General features: G+C 40.3%; 1 protein-coding gene across 5 annotated transcripts in view; it reads right to left on the bottom strand.

The window, feature by feature from the left end:
- NELL1 (neural EGFL like 1) overlaps positions 1–21,070 on the bottom strand; it is a 275,070-nt gene that overhangs the window by 244,158 nt on the left and 9,842 nt on the right. For all 5 annotated transcript variants that reach the window (XM_058025608.1, XM_058025606.1, XM_058025607.1 and 2 more), the window contains exon 3: positions 6,230–6,380. In XM_058025608.1, the coding sequence (XP_057881591.1) occupies positions 6,230–6,380 (151 nt within the window). The remainder of the gene's footprint in view (positions 1–6,229; positions 6,381–21,070) is intronic.

Below are 21,070 nucleotides of genomic sequence, written 5' to 3'. Positions count from 1 at the left end.
TGGCTTATTAAGACTTTTCTAATCAGCAAGAAAGGACACTTAATCAGTGGAACAATTACCATTCCTTAGTGAAGAGCAGGCTAGAACTAATAAACTATAAGGATGTAGCAAATCAGTATGTCCTTGTATGCCTATTTATACATTGCCAACTTGGCAAAAAACCCAAGGTCCATGCATCCCTTAGCTGAACTATCTCCATTGTAACATAAAATAATCACAGCCAGGGGACAAAAAGCCACCTGTCCAGGTGAACACCCTTCCCTCAGGCATGCCCAGAAGTTAGCTGACATTACAAAAATTGCATGGAAACTACTGACCAGTAGTAACTACTAACCAGTACTTGGAAAGTTACGAAATCTGGACTTCTGAGTACAAATAACAGTGTGGGAAGTCCTGATGGTGTGCTTGGTTTGTGTGCAACCACCGAGTGCCCAGGCTCGTGCAGGTCTGAAATAAATAACTGATGTCTGTCACTGACATCTTTTTATGAAAATCCTTTCCTTAGGACTTTTTCTCCTGAGAAGCTTAGAGGCCTCAGGAACAAAATGTAAACAATGATTATCTGCTGCTGTGGAATGCAAGAGGTGCATCTGTGATTGGTCTCATGTGGCTGTTTCTAATTAATGGCCAATCACAGTCAGCTGGCTCGAACTCTCTGTCCAAGACAGGAGCTTTGTTATCATTCCTTTCTATTCTTAGCTTAGCTAGCCTTCTTAGAATAAACCTTTTCTCCTATTCTTTTAGTATAGTTTTAATGTAATATATATATAATAAAATAATAAATCAGCCTTCTGAAACATGGAGTCAGATGCTCATCTCTTCCCTCAACATATGAGGGAACACTATCACACGTGTCTCTCTCAAGTGTGTAATTATTGACTTGTTGCACACTGGCTAACAGACAACAAACACATTTCTCCTGGACTCTCTGAGGAAAAAAAAAGAAAATCTTTTCCTTTGCCCTCTCTCGAGGTCCAGTCCCTGATGCCCTCAGTCCCAGGGGCCTCCACCTTCCCTGCCCACTGCCAGAGCTCTGGCAGCTTTTCACAGCCAGCATCCATCAGGGAAGGCACTGCCACCCCTTCCCTTTCTGGAAACAGTGCCCGGAGTGAAGAGAGCACACAGGCATCCTTTGAAAACTGCACATAAAACTGCAAATAAAACCCAAAAACCCACACATGTCACCAGACCACCATCAACCACACAAAGGAACATTAATAACATGGTGCAGACATCTAACTGTCTTATTAACCAGGGGAGTTCACATTCCAAACCAGCAGCCCAAACTCAGCAGACAGTTTTCAGAAAGTTGCGTTTAGTGTAAGTTTGAGACATTCTGGTTCTTTTCCTGTATCAGAGGGCCATAAAACAATCAAAGAGAATAACTCAGCATGTTGTGTGAGGCTCCTGGGGGACCCACACGTCCTGCTCCTGGCTGACCATAACATTTCTGCACTGTCCAAATTCGGGTTTAAAGAGTTTCAAACTGTCAGCCATTCTCCCCCAATTGCCAGCATGGTCCAATGGATGTGCTCAACAGCTGGTTATGAGCAGCATGTTAATGCTTCAGAGAGACAACAATTGTCAGCCTGGTGTCCATAAAACACCTGCTCTCAGCAGGAAGCCACAGGATGGAAGGTAACTCCTCCAGTAGTAACTCCTCTCTCACAATGCTTAAAACAGTGGAAGATTTATAGAACAGTTCTTCCTCACTTTACCCTTTCAGGTACTTTAACCCCGAGAACAGAAGCAGGTGAGTACAATTCTATTTGCATTTGTATCTCTAAAGACCTTCTGACAAGGAAAACATGTAAATGCCTCACATATTTCACATCACCTCATTCAGAAGGGTCCAAGTAAGGCTCAGTCTTCACATATTATCTTTACATCTTTCCAGTTTAGCAACTCCACATATAAATACTCATTAAGATGTGCCCTTTACCCTAAAAGAAAAAGGTTAATGGATACATCTGCAGAGTTTTTCCTTCCCTTTCTGAATCCTGGGCATCTTGGAATCCAATATGCAAATACCCATCTTGCAGAGAATAATCTAAAACATAGCAGGGAGTAAATCCAATTTTTCAGGTTTCCTACTAGGGTCAGAAGTCACTTGCAGAGGCTTCTCTTCATCAGCGAGGTTTCAGTGAATAATTTAACCAGCTTATTACTCCTTTGTGTTTTTAATTAAACACAGAATGGCCTGGTAGCCTTCCAGCTGTTATTTGTGAACATACAGCTTTCTATCTGCTCCTCAACAGCCTCAAGAGCCATTCATGGTGTCACCTAGGGGAAATATCCAACTGGAGTCTCATCCTATTTCACCTCCCCACCCAAAACTGACCTACAAGGAATGAAAGTCTCACTGTGAGCCTGACACATTTAGCAGACTCCTCCTGAATATTTATATCAACACAGCTTGCTGCTACATAGTGAAGGGGCAGATTTTGGACTCTAAATCCATTTCACTGTAGCAGTACAATCAGCTTACAGGTTTCCAGATATTTGGCATGGCATCAGGTTTCTAAAGTTAAAGTCCTAGACCTGGAGGTTACAAGCATATTAAAAAAAAGGCGGGGGGGACAGGAAAATTTAGGAAAAAAGTTTTTAATGCTTCCTGTAACAAAATCTTTGAAACAATCATCTTATGACTTAGCCATTTGTTCTGTCATAGTGAGCTCTCCCATTGTGAAACATTCTTCAGAAAGAATGACATATGGGACCCTGAACATCCTGGACATATTTCTCCAGATGCTGATCTTGGCCAGTGGGGGAGAAGAACCATCAAGAGAGATTAAACAGCTGAAAGGCAATGCTGACTCCATCTAATTTATGCTCTTGGGCTCTGGACCATGCAAGGCCAGAGCAGCTAAGGAGCAGGCAGACACGGCTTCAGGTGAAACTCTATTAAATCACTGTTGAAATGAGGAATTCATTGTGGCTGGCATTTTAAATATCTTGATGGCCTTTTCTAAGTGTTTTGGTGGTCTAAAGAGTCAAAGGTTGGGAGCAAAATAGCTCACAAAGCTCATCTGGGAAGAACTGGCTAGCAGAATTCACTGATCAAAACAGTTTCCACCTTCTGCATCCCCAAGTAACATGTCTGTCCATTCTATATTATTTTTATTACCTCTAATTTAGGAAGGAAAACATAATCCTCAGATTTACCACTATATTCCACATAACTATACACACAGACTGCACAAACTATCAGACTCTCCAATTAGAATTTCTCTGCATTAATTAAGATTTCGATTTTCCAAGATTTACTGTAATACATTTGAAGCATGAAAACAAAGTCTTCATCATCATTAAACTGATCCAACAAAATGCTAACAAAGATGCATTATTATCATTGTCCTGTCCATCAAATAATGATTCAAATTAACAGCAAACCTCTAATTGCTACAAAATATCCACTTAGAGTAACAAAATAGTATATCTAAATTACTGACTTCAAAATAAGTTGTATTAATCTTATTTTATTATCTTCAGTTTAAGAGCTCCATTCTATTGGAAAATAAAAATCTGCTAAAACTTACTGAAGAAATTAAATTTAAACCAGGCATTCTATGCCTTACTACCTTAGCCCAATCATCTCCACTACATCAAAAAACAGAATATATATACACACATTTTCATTGCTGGGAATAACACCTATTTCTCATCTATTAAATCTGTGTACAACAAAAAAAGACATTTCCCATAGAGATATGAACCCCACAGCTAACAGAGCTTCTTTTTGTCACTTGTTGCTGAAGGCTTGAACTTTTAATTTGGCCACTTTTGGTATGTTGGTAAGTTAAAAAAAGCAAGCCTTGAACTATAATATCACCTATTTTTCACAAAGAAAAAAATTGAGAAGAGTTCTTGGGTTTTCCATAGCCAAAAACTATACTGGTTAGGGAACAATTGCGCCCTTACACTTGTTCCCACACATCTTTCTCCTGATGAAATAAAGATACTCTTTATTGTCCTCTTTGCAGTGTCTGTTTTCATGGACATGGGGAAAATTGAAAAAGATTGACCAAAAAAATTGATGTCATGAAGAACAGAACCATGATAATTATCAGAAGCAACAATTAATAAAAGGTTTGCCCTGTGACATGTCTGCACCCACTTCAGTTCCCATGCAAAGCTATGGAGTGAGTGGAGCTGTTAGAGAAACATCAAAAATTATCAACCTGAAAGTTCTGCTTTTACATTGATCTAATGTAAGCATGGTGCTCTTCAGAAGTGCCCCAAATCTTTGTCCTCTGCTTCTCATCCATGTTAAAAGATACTTTCTCCATTGTCATCCACCTTATTCATTTCTGTCATCACAGCTCTGGGGTCTGAAGCAGGATCCTTACCAAGGTCTGAGCAGCAACCCAACAAACAAACAATGGCTCTAAGGGAGAAACAGTGAGTCCAAAACAGAAGGATAGCCACAGTAAATCCACCTGAAGTAAAAGCAGTCAGGAGTAGCACCAGACATGCCTGTTCTGACTCCTGCATGGAATCACAGAGACTGAAACTTCCTGTTACTACACAGAGCTACAAAGGTTCAACTGAGACCAGCAGGCAATCCTTCAACTCTATGTATTTTTAAGCAGATATCATAATTTTAAATATTACAGATAACCTCAGCACCAGAGAGGACAACAGCAGTGTATTTTGCTCAACCAAGATTACTCCTGCAGAGCACATCTCCCCACGAGCCTCTGCCTGTCAAGATAGAGGGCTCAAGGAGCTGCATTCAGTAGATGCCATATCTAAAAATCCATGTGCTTGCATTGTATAATCACCACTGCCTGTCTAGTTTGACCTTGGATTTTGCTAAGTGCAGGCATGCGATAGCATTTTTCTGTTCCATGGCTGTCCTCAATGTCCTCTTTCTCAAATAAATAATAAACAAACTCTTAACATGGCAAACTGATCCTGTTAACCATGACTTCAAAAGGCCTGAAAATGCTTGGAGAAATTGAAAAGTAATGCAAATGGAATGATAGAGTAAGAGAAGGAGATCAGGAAGAGATGGAGGAAGGGATCCCTCTCTAATGTAAAACAATCTTCTTCTAGATTGAGACAGTAGCCTGAAAATTGTAAAAAGAAATAAAGTAAGAGAAAGAGCAATAAGAAAGTACAGGTGACAGAAAAGTACAGCAAACTCATCTCCTTAACTGGGGAGCCTTGTCTGGACATCTCTGCTGCTGCACTAGCAAAAGGCACCACTGACAATTTGGCCATGATAAAGTCACTCCTCCTCCTTTCTCAACAAAAAGGTCAACTGGGGTAACAATTGAGTATCAAGTACATGATTAATACAAATACCAGGAGGACTTTTTTTAATAGAAGTGCTGCAGAATAATTGGTATTAGCTTTGAAATGGGAGCAACCAAAGAATGGCCCATTACTTGAATTACAACAGAAAAGACCAGCACTAGTCTTTTATGTGTCAGACCAGACATAAAAGTCCTTCAAGACCAAAGAAATTACCAAAAAAGCATTCACAAAGTTACAAATAGCAGACTGTTTGATACAACACACACTCTGAAACATCACAACATCATTGGAATTGCATTATGAACCATAATACAAAGTACACCTTTTTTTTTTTTTTTGCCACAAACTGATGTCTACCACTAAAACAGACAATCAAAGAGACCTCTTTTTCCTCCTACACTGACAACCAGAAACAAAAAAAAAAGGGCAGGAGGAAGAAACATACATGAAATAGGAACATAATGTATTTATGTTGGGAAGAAAAGATACACAGTATTGCACAAGTAGCTTAATTGCTTAATAGCTCAGCTACTGAATCTCAAAGAAAATGTATTCTTTTATAATGTAATAAAACATAGTGAAGCAAGAAAAGTGCAAGTTTAACTTTTATGAGAAAGCAAACTCCAAAGCACATATAATAAACTAGTCAGGAAAATTGCATTACAAGGTTTGTAACTTCCAAAGTGCATTGCATCTACACTACATTGGCTTTGATCTTTCTGTTTAAGTTATTTTACAGATTGGGATACATAAATAATGAATTCCTCCTAGAACAAAAAAAAAAAAAAAAAAAAAAGAAAAGAAAAAAAAACTAGAAAAAAGTAGCAAATTGCAAACTGTGAAGAAAGGCTCTAACTTGCATGTTAGATTTTACATCTACCATTTCAACACATTGTCCAAACAGAGCACTGAGCATTCAGAATCTTTTATGTTGCTGCTGTAAGACAGAGAAACAAATTGCTCTTACCTGTGCTCCAACTCTCGGATGGATAATATAACTCCAGAAGTCGATGCCTTTTGTTGCAGAGTGGCCAGAAATGTGAACTCACTTCTGTTCTGGAAGAGCTGCATTAACTTCTCACTCACGTGGGGTGCTGCGTGGATCTCTCTTTCTGTATCTAAGAATTTTATTTTTAAAAGGAAACAAAAAAAAAAAATGGGAGATAACAGTCTAGTAAAAATGCTAAGTCAGAAAGATTCAGATTACATTTTTCATTTTCACACCAATATTTTTTATTTTTGAGAGTCATCCGCCATGGTGCACCAATGCATTTTTTCCAGTGAAAAAACCCAAATGCCATCTCTGTCAGCAGGTCCACTTGTCAATTTGACAAGTTCACAACTGGTCAGCTACTGATTTTCTGATGGATTTTTTGACGGGATGCTGAGCCATTTGTGTCTGCTGCGAGCAGATTAAGTTGCTGTAAATAAGGTGTGCTGCAGGAAGATAAACAGGGCCCTAAATTTGAGATCTCAGGCACTGCCTCTCCCAACACAATTCAGCAAGCTCCAGTTTCAGTTTTCACCAGTGACTCTGTTACCACCTCTCCCTCGTACATCACAGGAAATGTGTCCTTGCACGGTGTAAGGCAGAGATGTATTATTGCTAATAATGCTATATGGCTGTGCTCCTGCCTGGGAAATAAATACAAGACACGCTTGCAATCCACGGCTGTTTCAGGGATTTCTCACTTTAAACAAGCAAAGTATGACAGCTCATACAATATTTATTAAACTACAGCCTGACCAGGCAGATACAGAAACATTCCAGCCTCGCTAGTCCTGACGATGGCCAAGCAGCATCACACCTTCTCACAGCTCATCTTCTAAGATTCAAATGCATCATCCCCCACCACATTCATCTTTAACTCATCCTTTTATTCACTATGCATCATCATTACAAAACACAATTAATGACAAAGCAGAGAAATCGTGGCATTTCACCTTCCTGCCCATTGCCATGTCTCTCATGCTGGGCTTTATTCACATTTTTGCAAGACCTGAGCCACTTGCAGTTCCTGGATGTCATAACCAATTAGAAACCCAGTGTGCTTGCTTTCCAAAGGTTTTACTGTGAAGCCAAAATGCTGGCACAAAGTCTCAGCTGGTAGAAAACCAGAGAAACGCCACTGAATGCTGAGAATCCAGCCCAGCATGCATGATGTAACACACAAAGGAGTGATGAAAATTACAATTCAGAATTTCACTGTAGAAGGGAAAAAAAAATCCCCAACACTTTAAAAAGGCTCCATTGTGTCATTAAATGAGGCTTTGCAGACAGAGAGGAGAGTGAGTGGCTTGGAAAACAACCTAAAGCCTCAAACACACCACTACTGGGGGAATGCCATGGACTGAAACCAAACTCCAAGGAAAAAGCATTCAAGCATGTTTGGTAATTGGGTGTCTCCATTTGTCCTGCACAACCTAAAGCCCTCCAAAGGAGCTTGCACCCCCAGACTAGGACTCTGAAAGGCTCACTGGTGAAAAGTACCAGTTAGACATCCAAAATCACCAGGCATCATTCAAAAATCTTTGCTAGGGGCTCGAATTCCCCTGATAAATAAATACATAGTGCCCACTTTACAGCAACAAACTATTTGTCTGTCCAGTGCCACTTTTACCAAGGCAGAGGATAAAGCTTCCAGGAGCAGAAACCATCTCCACTGCCATCCTATAATGGAACAGAAGAAAAAACAATCCAGCACAGAACACCAGATTTTGTCTTTATCTATTAGCTTCTTCTATCTGCATCATTATCTTCACCTAGCAGGTGTTATTACTGGTCATAAATATCATGCAGTTTCTTTTTAAAAAGCTGATACAAGAGATACAAAACTATGTCTCCCACAGACCCATAAATTCACCAATATCCAGTGTGCTATCTACAGAAACAGACAACACACTGGCACTGTGTTCCAAGGCACAAGTAAGACTCAGAGGTAAAATGTCCAAGACCTGACAGATTAAGATAATTATCATTGTTTGAAGGTTAAAAACCTTCATATCTTACTCTTTTTTTTTCCTTAAAGGTGTTACAGTTACCAGAAATAAAATACGACTTAAAAAAGCTTTCAAAAATTCTTTCACATGAAAGAATCTGCCTCTCACAGGCAGTGCTGTCAATGGAACATATATGTTTAAACTTCAGTCAAGCCTTGCAAAGTACAACAGTTTCTCATTATAGGAAGGCCCACATCCCACCACCCATCCATCAAGTTTTATACAAAAATATAGGGCTCCTTTCTCAGAATCATCCATGGTTCATCAGCGCACTATTCCAGTTCAAAACATACTTGGAAACATTTTGCTATTCTCTACCACCTCTTCAGAAATAAGAGTATACCAAAACCACATGAAACACCAATATTCATTCTCTGCTGATTAAAATCAGTAAGATCCACAGTTCTGAAATTCCCGAGTGCTGGGTGGAAACCACTGGGTAACAAATGGTATTTACAAAGTGCTTGCAACACTGTGCCAGCATAATTGGTACAAAGGGAATTACATAACCAGGCTTTTAGAAAATTAACACACATCTAAGTATAGTGTGTGCATATATATATAATATCTATACATTATACATATATATATATATATATATATATATATAAACCCCAGTACTGGGAAGGAGAGGTTTTGAGGCCAACACTGCACTGTCCATCTCCTGTCCCATGGCACAGCCCCCACAGCAGCACCTGCCCTCACACACAGCATCCCCAGGAACACTGGGTTTGTGTTCTGCTTGATTTCTGCAGAAAACACCATACAAATGAGCTGGGAGTACAGCCCATTTAGAATAAGAGCCTTCTATTTTCAGGTAGACTTTCACACTTCAAAATAAAAAAAAAAATAGAAAAAAATGAGAATACATACACCCCCTCACCACAGGTGCCTGAAAGGTAAAATACTTTTTATGCTCTCTATAAAAATAACTGTCTGCTTGTAATGAAATGTCATATTTCCTACATAATATAGAACAATATAGGTTTATACAGCAATCTTCAGTGAAACATCGCTTCATGCTTGAATGATAATGCAATCTCAGCAAAATAAATAAACAAACACAGCTACGACTTTCATATGCCCTTCTATGTGATTATATTTTCTTAATTTGAAATAGTGACTGTCTGGAGGGTTTTTTAAAACATACCAGGGTGTTTCTGAAATTAATCAAGGAAAGTAAGCAAGCATATTTGCAAGTCCAAGAGACAGAAATCATCTCAGAGCATCAAGTAAAGGCAACTTCCTACCTTCAGCAGAACAAAGGCACAAGACACACCTTTGTCAGAGAGAGCATATGTGTAGCTTGATTTTAATTCTTAAGCTGTGGGTCCAAGGAAGAAGCGCCAAACACAAACCAAAGGTCCAGTTTGCCAGAACAGACAACAGTAACCATCTAGGTACTGCCTTGTCCCCTCCCTGGCACCATCTCCCCCACCACCAGGGATGCCACTGTAGGGCGATAAAATAAAGGAAGTATTAAATGTAATTTATCCCCTAAAGACTTGCAGCTGAGCCAATTATTGAGGATTAGGAGCAGGCCTGATTTTAACAGGCCACAGCTGTAGCCAGTCAGAAGAATGTTATAGAAGAGTGGATTGGTTGGTTGAGGGGAACTGGAGTCAGTTGGTCACTGCAAGGATGAGTCAGTGCCTGGAGGAGCTGCCTACCAGAAACATCAAGGAGGTACAAAACTCTGGCAATATGGAACCCTGGCACTGACAACATGCCACCTTGCCCTGCCCTGGATACCCTGTCCCCTGAGAGCCCATTCAGCCCTGCCAAGCCAAAAGGAGCTCCAAGAGGAACCAGCAGCCAGGGCTGCCCTGCCACAGGGGCTCAGCACCCACAGCACACACCCTGAGCCACACAGAGATTGGAGCTACTCACAACACTCACTATCAGCACCTTCAAAAGAAGCCTCAAATTTAGGGGTGTTTTCACTTTCCCATAAAACCAAAGAAATGGCAATGCTGCTCTGGGGCCAGGCTTTACCACACTCATACAAACCATTCAGATACTTCAGTGCACACTAACCCTAAATGCCAAATGGAATTAGGCACAACAATGTGAAAAATGCATGTATTTTATGATTGGCTTTTGGCAAATATTAAAATGGATATTATATGTGTTGTGTTATAAAGTAATGCTGTATTAACGCTCTTAAGTAGTGTGTTAAATATAGTTTTAGGTTATAAAAATTGTTAAAATAGAAACTATGCTATGTAGGATACTTTTTTTAAAGAATGGACTTGCACTGAGATAGCAGCCACAGGACATCTGAATCTTTCAGAGAAACAGAATTTATTGCTCCATTATCAGAAGAAATGAACTTCTTCCCACCTCAAAGGCGCTGTCAGGGTTCAGAGGAAGAAGCTGACACTGCCCAGACAGAATCCTGTGTTTGAATGGAATTTATGCATCATGGATGAGGTGTATGAATATGCAACAGGCTGTTGTTTTTAAGGGTTAATCCTCTGTTAACGTGGGTCCATTTTTGGGCTCGTGCTGCCCAGAAAAGGTACCTGGACCGTCTGTAACTCTTTGTCTCTATTGTCTCATATTGTCCTGATTCAAAATGTCCAAATTATTATTACTCTAATTGTATTACTATTTTTATAACCATTTTATTACTATTAAACTTTTAAAATTCTAAAATCAAGCGATTGGCTGACTTTTCACAATAACTCAGGATCAGCATCAGTCCTTACCCCACCTGATTTAGACCCTCAAGTCACATCTTCGTGTGTGGATTCAACACTCTGTGCATCACCCTCTCTAGCAACTCAAAAGTGAACCTCAGGCTTCTGCCATTTGTAACCCTGAACACATCAGAAGCCCCAGTTAGGAGAAATTCAGAGTTGGCATCAGCTCCATTAATTAAGTGTATTAAAATCACCACCACACAGAAGGAGACAAAATGAGCTGCAGAAGGAAAAGGACAATGCTAGGAAAGGAAGCAAAGGTCTTACCAAGCCTCCTTTGACAGTGACAACAATCCACAGCACAAAGGGAAATACATGACCATTTGGGATGGAATTTTAAGTGATGAGAAATGTGCACCTGTTGTTAAAAGCCGTATCCCAATCCATCTGGGGAATAATTTTTCTTTAATAGATGCTTCCATTAGTGGAAAAATACTAAAACTCAGTTCTGAATCAACTCATTTTCTAAAGCAATAGGTACATTTTATCATTCACTAGCCTGCTTGAATACCTTTTACTTCTTGGCAGAGAACATACTGCAGAACACATTGCTTTATTGGGAACTTCAATCATTTTTAAAGCTATTTGCTTCAACATGCTTTCATTAGAACCACTGAACAGTCACTCTGGACAAGCAAGTGGAAATTAATCCTGCAACAGCAGAGAATCCAGATTTAAGCTATACCAATTAAAGAATTGAATATTACAGTTTTTTTGCTTTTACCTTGCTATGGGCAAAACCAAATAAAATGAAAACTGTATTTAAAAAAACAAAACAAACAGAAAATCATGCCAGTGCCCTACTTTTTCTTAAGTCACCAGCTTTACAAAATGAAACGAAGATTAGAAGGATGATCCAAAACTAGCAACACTCAGTGTAGGCAGCTCCTAACAGTTGCTGAGGATGAAAACACACGACAGCATCACAAAACCATTCTTGTTCACTGAAGCAGGTGCTTCACCAATGCTTCTGAGTCAAGCGGGATCCAGTGCACCAAGCCCCTTCCTGCACACTGGTCTCACAAAACAAAACAAAAAAAGAAAAAAAAAAAAAAAACCACAAAAAACCCACAACACCAACAGTGCAAAACACTAGTGATAAATGCTCATTCCCACTCACTTCCACCCTTCTAAAACCACTCCTCAGTCCACACAAGCCACAAACAGATGCGAAAATCCCCAGAAAGATGATTACACTAATTATGGGGATCATCTCCAAAAAAGAATCATTTCACTGCCAAGCAGAGAAATGCTTCAGGTACTTGAGCCTGCCTACCTAGCAAGGGCAAAATGCAAATGTCTGCAGGTGCCGCCAGTCTTTTGGTTTGAGCTATGGGGATAAATTCACAGAAATTTCTCTTGATATGCTAAGAAAATAGAAGGCTTCACCTGCCAGGAACCCAAAAGAGAGAGGTCAAAACATCACCCCCTTCTCTGAAAAACTCTGCTACCAGGGAGGACCAAAGAGGGCATGATGTACTCTCATAAGCACGTCTCTGCTTCTGAGCATTCTCGCCACCATGAAAAGACACTGTAAATGTTTTTGCCTTGCTAGCTCCACTCAGAGTCAGTAATAAACAGTAGGAAATCATGTTCAACAGCACAGCTTCCTAAATTATGATTATTCATTGTAAATCACTTTTTACGTGTTGCTTCAAACAGTGTTTCTCAAGAATAAGATCCATCTGCAGTGAAATGCTTGGTGATTTTAATATGCAAGCCTCCTACAGAGATGATGTCTCATTTTAATTATTGTTTCGGTTTAATGGGTTTTCATTAAATTAGAGGATGGAGCAATTACCAGGGTGAACAGCTAGTGTCACAAAGGTAAGTTCCCATGACTATACAGCTAAAGCAGTTCCACTAGAGAAGGTGGGAAAACTGTTATTCAGTGTAAACTCTGCTTTTGCATCATGCAAAACTACCCCTGGCTATACGTGCTCATTTTTTGCTGTCATGTTGATATACATGTTTGTAAACCAGTTTACAAATAGGTATCTCCTAACAAAATTCACCTAGCATTTAAAATTATATGTATCTATAAATAAAAATCCTTTCAGGGCGCCACTGCAAACCCAGCCCTAAAACTCCAGTTGCCAGGAGCAAGAGAATTTTGAGTCACTGAAATCAAACAGAGACTACTTAACAAATCATAGTTTCTCCTCAACCACTAATTTAGCTGATTTAGTGGCTTAGTATCAGACTCTTCACTTCTGGAAAATTGCCTTGACTTGAGCACCAGCTAGAGTGACCACACTCATGCTAATTAAGTAGATGTCAGAGAGTCTTAAGTCCTTTGTTTGCTTTATCGGCATTTCAAACTGCACCTGGCAGCTGAGTGCTCTGGAAGGAGCAGAGCAGAGCACTCTACAAGAGCTGGAAATGAACATTTGCCAAGAGTGAAGGCAGCCCCCAGTGCTTCTGCACCCCCAGCCTGTGCTGGTGTTTGAGGGTGCCCAGGATGAGGAGAGAGATGAGAATCTTGATTCGGTGTTTCAGAACTATTATTATTATTGTTGTTGTTGTTATTGTTGTTATTATTATTATATAAAAATTATTTTATTATTTTTTTATTTATTATTTAATTATGTATATTATATTAAAAGAAAATGATATCTTAAACTATACTAAAGAAAGAGAAAGGAGACATCAGAAGGCTAGAAAAGAATGGTAATAAAAAACCTGTGACTGACCAGAGTCCTGACACAGCTGGACTGGGATTGGTCATCAAGTAAAACCAATTCACATGGAACCAATCAAAGATGCACCTATTGGTAAACCATCTCCAGACCACATTCCACAGCCATCAGATAGTTATTGCTTACATTTCTTTTCTGAGGCTTCTCAGCTTCTCAGGAGAAAGGTCCTAGTGAAAGGATTTTCATAAAACACCACAGTGACAGCAGCCAGCCAAAGGTGCCCGACATGGCTGGGCAAGCACAGTGGCAAAGCCTGTATAGAGAAAATGCACATGGGTCTCCTCCCTCCAGGGCTTCCTCCTTGGCTTTTCCACCCACACGGGTAGAAAAAGCAAGGGAAGCACTGGAAGGAGAGCAAGGGAAGCACTGGAAGGAGAGCAAGGGAAGGAGAGCAAGGGAAGCACTGGAAGGAGAGCAAGGGAAGCTCTGGAAGGAGAGCAAGGGAAGGAGAGCAAGGGAAGCACGGGAAGGACAGCAAGGGAAGGAGAGCACGGTAAGCTCTGGAAGCAGAGCAAGGGAAGCACGGGAAGGAGAGCAAGGGAAGCTCTGGAAGGAGAGCACGGGAAGCACGGGAAGGAGAGCAAGGTAAGCTCTCCAGCAGCACAAGGAGAAGCACAGCCTGTTCCACTGGAAGCCCAGCTGGTGACTGGCACTGTCACACCCCAAGTGGCTGCCATGGCCCAACATCAAACACCTGCAGGCAGCCAAGGGCCTTGGAGCAGCTTTGCTGCTGTCAGCACCAGCCACCCCTGTGCTGAGGCTACACATCACCTGTTGCTCAAGGCACCCACTTGAACCTTATTTCAAGTATTTTAAGCAGCTGCTGAGCTCTCTTCTCAAGTAGGCTCTGTTCCTTCCTCAAGGGATTCATGCTGAAATCAAGACTGTTTACAAATGGTTGATCCCTTAAATTAAACGCTTCGTTGAAATGCTCCAGAAGTTCACTATCACTAAAAGCACATAATCTGCTCTTAAATCATGTGAGTTAATCAAATTACATGTGTTGTCAGTTAATTAGTTCAGGAGTTGCTGATTGTATCAACTTTTCCACTGTTTACCTACATTAGATAAGGTTATCAGGTTACTGTTCCTGTACAGATTGCTCTTTGCCAATCTGGAAAATAACATTTTAACAAAAAGAACATGGACTTACACCAGCAACCCTGAACAGAGCCAGTGGCAACACTGGGAAAATTCAGGAATTGCCAAGAACCATTCCCAGGGTGCTATCCATTTTGCTGGAGGAATACTGGCCACTCCAGGGACCTATTTCAAGATTATATTAAATACTAATGTCACACACAAATAACGAGCCACTCAAAAATATGGCTTCATGCAAAAGCAAGCTAAACAATTTTTTCCTCCCCTTCTAGAAAGCATTTTCAAATATGCTTGAAGTCACACAAAAATAATAGAGATTACTTTTAAAAAATTATAATATATACCAAAACTTGACAAAATACATTCTGCTTTGTTTAAAGGAAACTTAAGGTGGTACCAGAAGGTGAGAAGCCCCTAGAACAAAAAATCAGACACAGAAGATAAGTTTTGCAAAAAACTGTTAATTGTAGGTTTGGTCTTATTTCCCCCCATTATAACTCCACGTGTGTTTGTAATCCAGAAATAAAATATAAGCTTAATAGAAGAGAGAGACTGATCCACTTACATTTTTGAGCAGCATGTAATAATTCTGATTTCTCATTTAGCACTCTTCTTTCTTCCAGGTAATAACAAATACTAGTCATAATTTATGGCAACAATATTTAGAAAAAAAACAACAAGTACTTCTGAAGTGCTTTATGATTCCTAAATTTACTATGAATTTAACAGCTACAGTCAACAAATAACCCATTTCAACAAAATTTTAAGATCCAGCTTCCACAGGAGCAGGAAACAAGCAGAATGCTAAGTTACTCTGACTTTATTGAAAATCCCAGTATAACTTCAGCAAAGCCATACAGAAATTAGAATTTGCCTCCCTGGTGAAAACCTGCACTCTTAAATGTGTAAATCAAAATACTACTTGAAATAGTTCATTAAAAGGGAAGTTTCAGCAAAGCAGAAATCTGACTTTGTTTCTTCACTGTGGAGAGAGGTTACACTATCCTAATGCAGCTAACAGACGTGGGTACACCCACACACGGGTTTTCATTTCCAGTCATTTTATCACATGAATAATCCAGCTTAAGGCAATGAAATTATCCTTGGAGTTCGAAGCAAGCATTTGCTGGAGTGCTCTCTTGGTTCACAAACTCTCAAAGACTTGACAGTCTAAATAGTTTTTTAATTACTTTTAAAGCATAGGTCATGTATTGCTAAAAAGTTATGATTTCAGGGGTTTTTTTATACTGTATAAATGATTTATACAAGCATTAAACAACACATGTTTCATGAACTAATTCTCCCTTTTGTTTTCTTACCCCAAGGAAAAAAATCACTTCCATGTTATTGCTAAAGCAAATTAAATCCTGGGTGTCTGTTTTATTTATTAACTGCATGATAATAACATGAGGCATAATACATTTGTGAGAGCCCTTCTCTACTGAAGGATAATTTCTGCTGTCAGCCTCTTTATGTTTATATTCAATATTCTAGATGTCTTTGTTTCTTGGAACGTACACAGGCACACATTTATATTTTCTCCCAAAATAAATATGAACACCATTGGTGAAATGTTTCACAACACCCACAACAAAGACCCATAAATAACTAACATACTTAGTCATTCTCCAGGAGTTTTACATGATTTGAGAGATTTCATAATTTCTTTTAAAAAGTCACAATAATAACTGTTTTATCTTTTTACACCATAATTATGATTTGGACCATTGCTTTTCTTATTTCACCCAAGCATACCACAACTCATGAATAAAATATGACAACTTTGATAGCATCCATTGCTGTGGGTTCATCCGTAACAGGAAACGTGATTGGGGTACTAAGAGCTCCCTTTTCTCCATAAGCCTTTGTTTCTGAAAATAAGCTTTTATTTAAATAGATCTGCCTCGTCTCCCTCCCCTTCTGCATTTCTTGCCTTTAGCAGTAACACCAGCAATAATGTTTACTTTTATTTTTAATGATCACATTTTGAAGCGCTTAGGATGGCACGAGGCAAGGTGGGCAGAATATCCCATCTGAAAGCTGCCATTCAAGACATCAGAAAACATTAAAAGCAATGCCAGTACCAGAGAACAAAAAGCTAAAGCAGAGGACATGACTTAAAGATGAGAGAAATATGAGCGAAACTCTTTTTTTTTCTGGCTCCATAATTAGTTACAATGAAGGAAACCTAAATTTCTTCCACCATTTCCCAAACAAGATCACTGTAACTAACACTGCAGTGTCCTCCTACCACAGCTTGTCAGTACATTCCCTGAAAAGGAAGGTTGGGATAAAGGCAACACATGAGGCCTCCAAATCATCAGTGTTTATCAAATTATTCTACAAATGTCATGTTTTAAGGCTGTGCTGCTTGGCTTTCCAAACAGCACGATGAGCATCTGTGGAGACCTCCACAGACCACGAAAAATTATGACACATGCACACACAAATCCCACTCCCCTCCCACACATCTTGGCTTTATTTTCCCCAGTCCCCAGGAAGAGGCTTTAAAATTTCAGAATTATTCACAATGAGCTGAAGTACAGAGAGAGAAAAGAGAGGCAGATATGAATGTCATCTGTGGCCAGTCCATCTTAGAAGCAACAAGTATTTGAACTCCAAGATCCAGTTTTTATATCTGTTTCTCTCTAAAAAGATCTTTATGTTCTGTATATATTTATGTTACATTCCAGTTCGCAAAAAGTTTTAAAAAAATGAAAATAAAGACGTAAAAGAAGGGGGCTACACAATACAGAACTGAGCTTTACAACACAAATTTATCCCCTCTGGGAGTGTCTGCTCCCACAGATGCCAAATGGAAACCTCACAGCTTCAGAGGAGGAGTCACCTGTATGTGCCGGGGAAGACAGGCTCTGAAACAGCCCCTGCAGCTGCAGTGATCCTGTAAAATTCATCCTATTTACAGTACAGGGGACCCTCAGCAAGCTTCACTGTAATTTAAGAAATGTTACCACAAAGGAGGGAGGATGGGGGACAGAAAAACTGCAATGAGTGGCTTTTAAGAAGCAAAACCAATTCTGAGCTGCTGTACTTACTGCTCTAAAATAGGGATTCACAGATCCCTGTCATCAGAACTACAGGACCAACCATGCTATTTTAGCAGATATGCAGGTGTAACTAAGGACATCATCCCATGTTGGAGTGGGCATCAGGTACCAAAATCAATTTTTGTCCATTCTATTAAAAAAATAAAAACCTAATGCACTCTGTATCTTTCAATAGGCAAAAAAGGCAAGACAATCACATGATATAACACCACAAAACCAGCACAGTATGACATGAATACTTCATGCCATTGATGTGGTGAAAATGAAAAAATAACAGAAAAAATGTCCCCCCTTGTGTACCATTTATACACCTGCACCACAGGTGGCAGGATTGTTCTAGAATTTGGCATAGGTTGAGGTCTCAAGTAGCAGCTAATCTTTATTCTTGATAGACAGTTACAAGACAGCAGGATTTTTCATCACAGGAAATGGTCCATTCCTGGCTCCTTCATGAGGTCTGGTTGTATATGCCTTTGTGTACCTCTTTAAGGTACACAGTCTTAAAAAGAAAACCTGTGAAAGTAATTTCAAATAACACCACTTCCTTTTAGGCAAAAGATGTAGCTGTGTTTAGAAGTAATGTAATCAAGTAGGCCGAATGTAAATATTTTGCTCAGTTATTAACAAGTTTCTACTAAAATTGGTTTAAAATTTAAGATATCACCACCCTTGGGGTCAAAATACACAATAACAGGCTGCTTCGTTTCACTGCCTACAGTAAGAACCCAATTCTTGAGCAGTGCTTTTCCCATCCTCTGCACTTCAAGCAGCTGTAGCTCAGCAGTGCCCTACAAGTGCTCCAGTTGTGCCCTCTCTAAATGCAGCATCTGTCCAGCAGCCCAGAGCTGAATATGAGGTGCAGGATTCCTCACCCAGGAGCACTCAGGGACTGGCCCCAAGGCAGCACAACCCAGGTGCCAGCTTCCCACAGCTCTGACCAGCACCTGGGCCCACCTGACAAGATGCTACAGAATATTCTCACTCCGCTTTAATGCTTGTTTAATAAACAAGGAGCTAATTACAGGACGGTATGACTGAAGAGTATCCATTTGCCAAAAATCTTTGCATGAAAAAGACAGTTTTTGTCGTGTTCTTATTTTGATGAGGATACAAGAAACTCAAACTGTTAGTTCTGCTTTTATCTGAGTTACTTTCACTGTAAGCACCACATGGTGTACAACACCCTTCCCAGCAGTATCAGAAACTAATTTCTGCATCCCCTCTCAGCCCATTAAAGAGTAAAGAGCTTTTCTTCCTTTTCTGCTTATCTTCATGACAGGACTTTGTCAACAGGTTGCCAGAAGCATTCAAGGCTTTTAGCACACTACAGAAGTACTTATCCCACCTCCCCTCTGCACTTCCCATCGTGGCAAATGAAGATAGATAAGCAGCACAATTATTGTCTCCCAGGAAAGCAAAAATAACTGTCAAGGACAGAGGCAATATGTGCTCAGAACTCTCTCCTAATCATGACAGACATGATGGGAAATCCAAAAAATGTCAAGGAACAGAAGGCAGCATGACAGCATTCAGGATGGGGAGGGGAAAAAAGGTAAAAGTAGAAATTGGTCACTGTTGTTTAATGTGACTAGGTTTCTATTTTAGTCTACACTTGCTTGGAAGCAGGGGGCAGGGGTGTTTTAAACAAGAGAAGACTGAAGGAGAAACTCTGAAATTATTCACAAGCTACACCTTCATATCAATATGTTGGATAGATTTCACACCTAGACAAGGGTAAAGCACCAATTCTGTAATGCCCAGGAGAGAGGGGGACTCTCAGAAGGGACAGCCAAGAGGAACAGCCCAAATAAAGCAGCACAGAATGCTACCACACCTGAATGTTACCAAGGATGAGGCAAGAGGCTGATCCACACCTCAAGGTGTTTTTACTGACAAATAAAAAGGTTTTCTATCTGATGGCAGCTGCCTCTCCGTCATGAACTCATGACCCTTGCATTGTTGGAAAGGAATGTCTGGCGTATTTTGGGGTTTTTTTTCACCAGGTATTGCCCACCATCACTTGAAGCCTAGGACAGGCAACATGGGGTAAAACCCCAAATTTACCCACCCCTATAGGAAACAGAGCAGGGCTACACAGTGGCACATCAATGGCAAAATACCTCACTCTGACCTCTAAAAAATGAAATAAAAGCTCACAGGTTCAAGAAGCTTGCAAGGTTTCCACAGAGATAAAGCTCTGGTGAGCTGCAGGACAGCTCTGTGAGGGGACACACTGCTGGTTCTGGCCTGCCCCATGCCCAGGCCAGCAGCACCTCAGGCAAAATGCATTTTAAAAGGGAAAAATAAAATCTCATCCAGCTGGAGGGGGGCAGTTGCACAGACATAAACCCAAGTGACAGTGGGCAATACCTGGTGGGGAAAAAAAAAATTAATAAAAATAGCCATTCCTTTCCAACAGTGCAAGGGTCATCAGCTGCTTTGCCAAGTGTCCCAAAGCAGGTGAAGGAGGGGGCTGCCCAAGAACCCTGGTGTTCCCACCAGAGGGGATGTTTGGATACACCATCATGGGAAAGGTAGCAGAGCTGCTCTCTCCCATGACACCTGAAGGCAGAACTAAGATTTCCAGCCACCATGCTGTGCCTTCGTAATTTTTCTGCTGCTGTGAGGTTTTTGCTCTGTAAAAACAATGCTACTGATATTTAATATTTGCTATAAAGGTAGCAGAGGAGATCCCACAAAAAGCAATGACTCTTGTCTCATTATCTCACGTAAAGAGGGACTGACGCCCCAATTCCAAAATTAAAGTCTATCTCTCCTGCTCACTGGAGCAGGTGGTGGGAGGTCTGCAGTAAGAGCAATGACATGTTTCCTCCCCAAGCTGCTCTCTGCTCCCTCTCACCCAGCCCCTGGCTCTGTTCTGAGCTCTGCAGCTCACACACCTTGCACATCACGCTGCCACAACAGAGTTTAACACCTGGAGAGCATTAAAACCTTGGCCATGGCACCCAGGCTGAGGGTGAGAAGCTCAGCACTGTGTCCGTGTTCACAGGGGTCCCAGGATAAGGGAAGAGATGAGGATCTGACTCCATGTTTCAGAAGGCTGATTTATTATTTTATGATATATATTACATTAAAACTATTCTAAAAGAATAGAAGAAAGGATTTCATCAGAAGGCTGGCTAAGCTAAGAACAGAAAGGAAGAAAATAACAAAGGCTTGTGTCTCGGACAGAGTCCAAGCCAGCTGACTGTGATTGGCCATTAATTAGAAACAA

Source organism: Melospiza georgiana, chromosome 6, assembly GCF_028018845.1.
Source record: "Melospiza georgiana isolate bMelGeo1 chromosome 6, bMelGeo1.pri, whole genome shotgun sequence".
In the NCBI taxonomy this organism is placed as follows: domain Eukaryota; kingdom Metazoa; phylum Chordata; class Aves; order Passeriformes; family Passerellidae; genus Melospiza; species Melospiza georgiana.
Note: the sequence above shows the minus strand (reverse complement) of the source record. Positions and strands in the feature narration are given on the sequence as shown.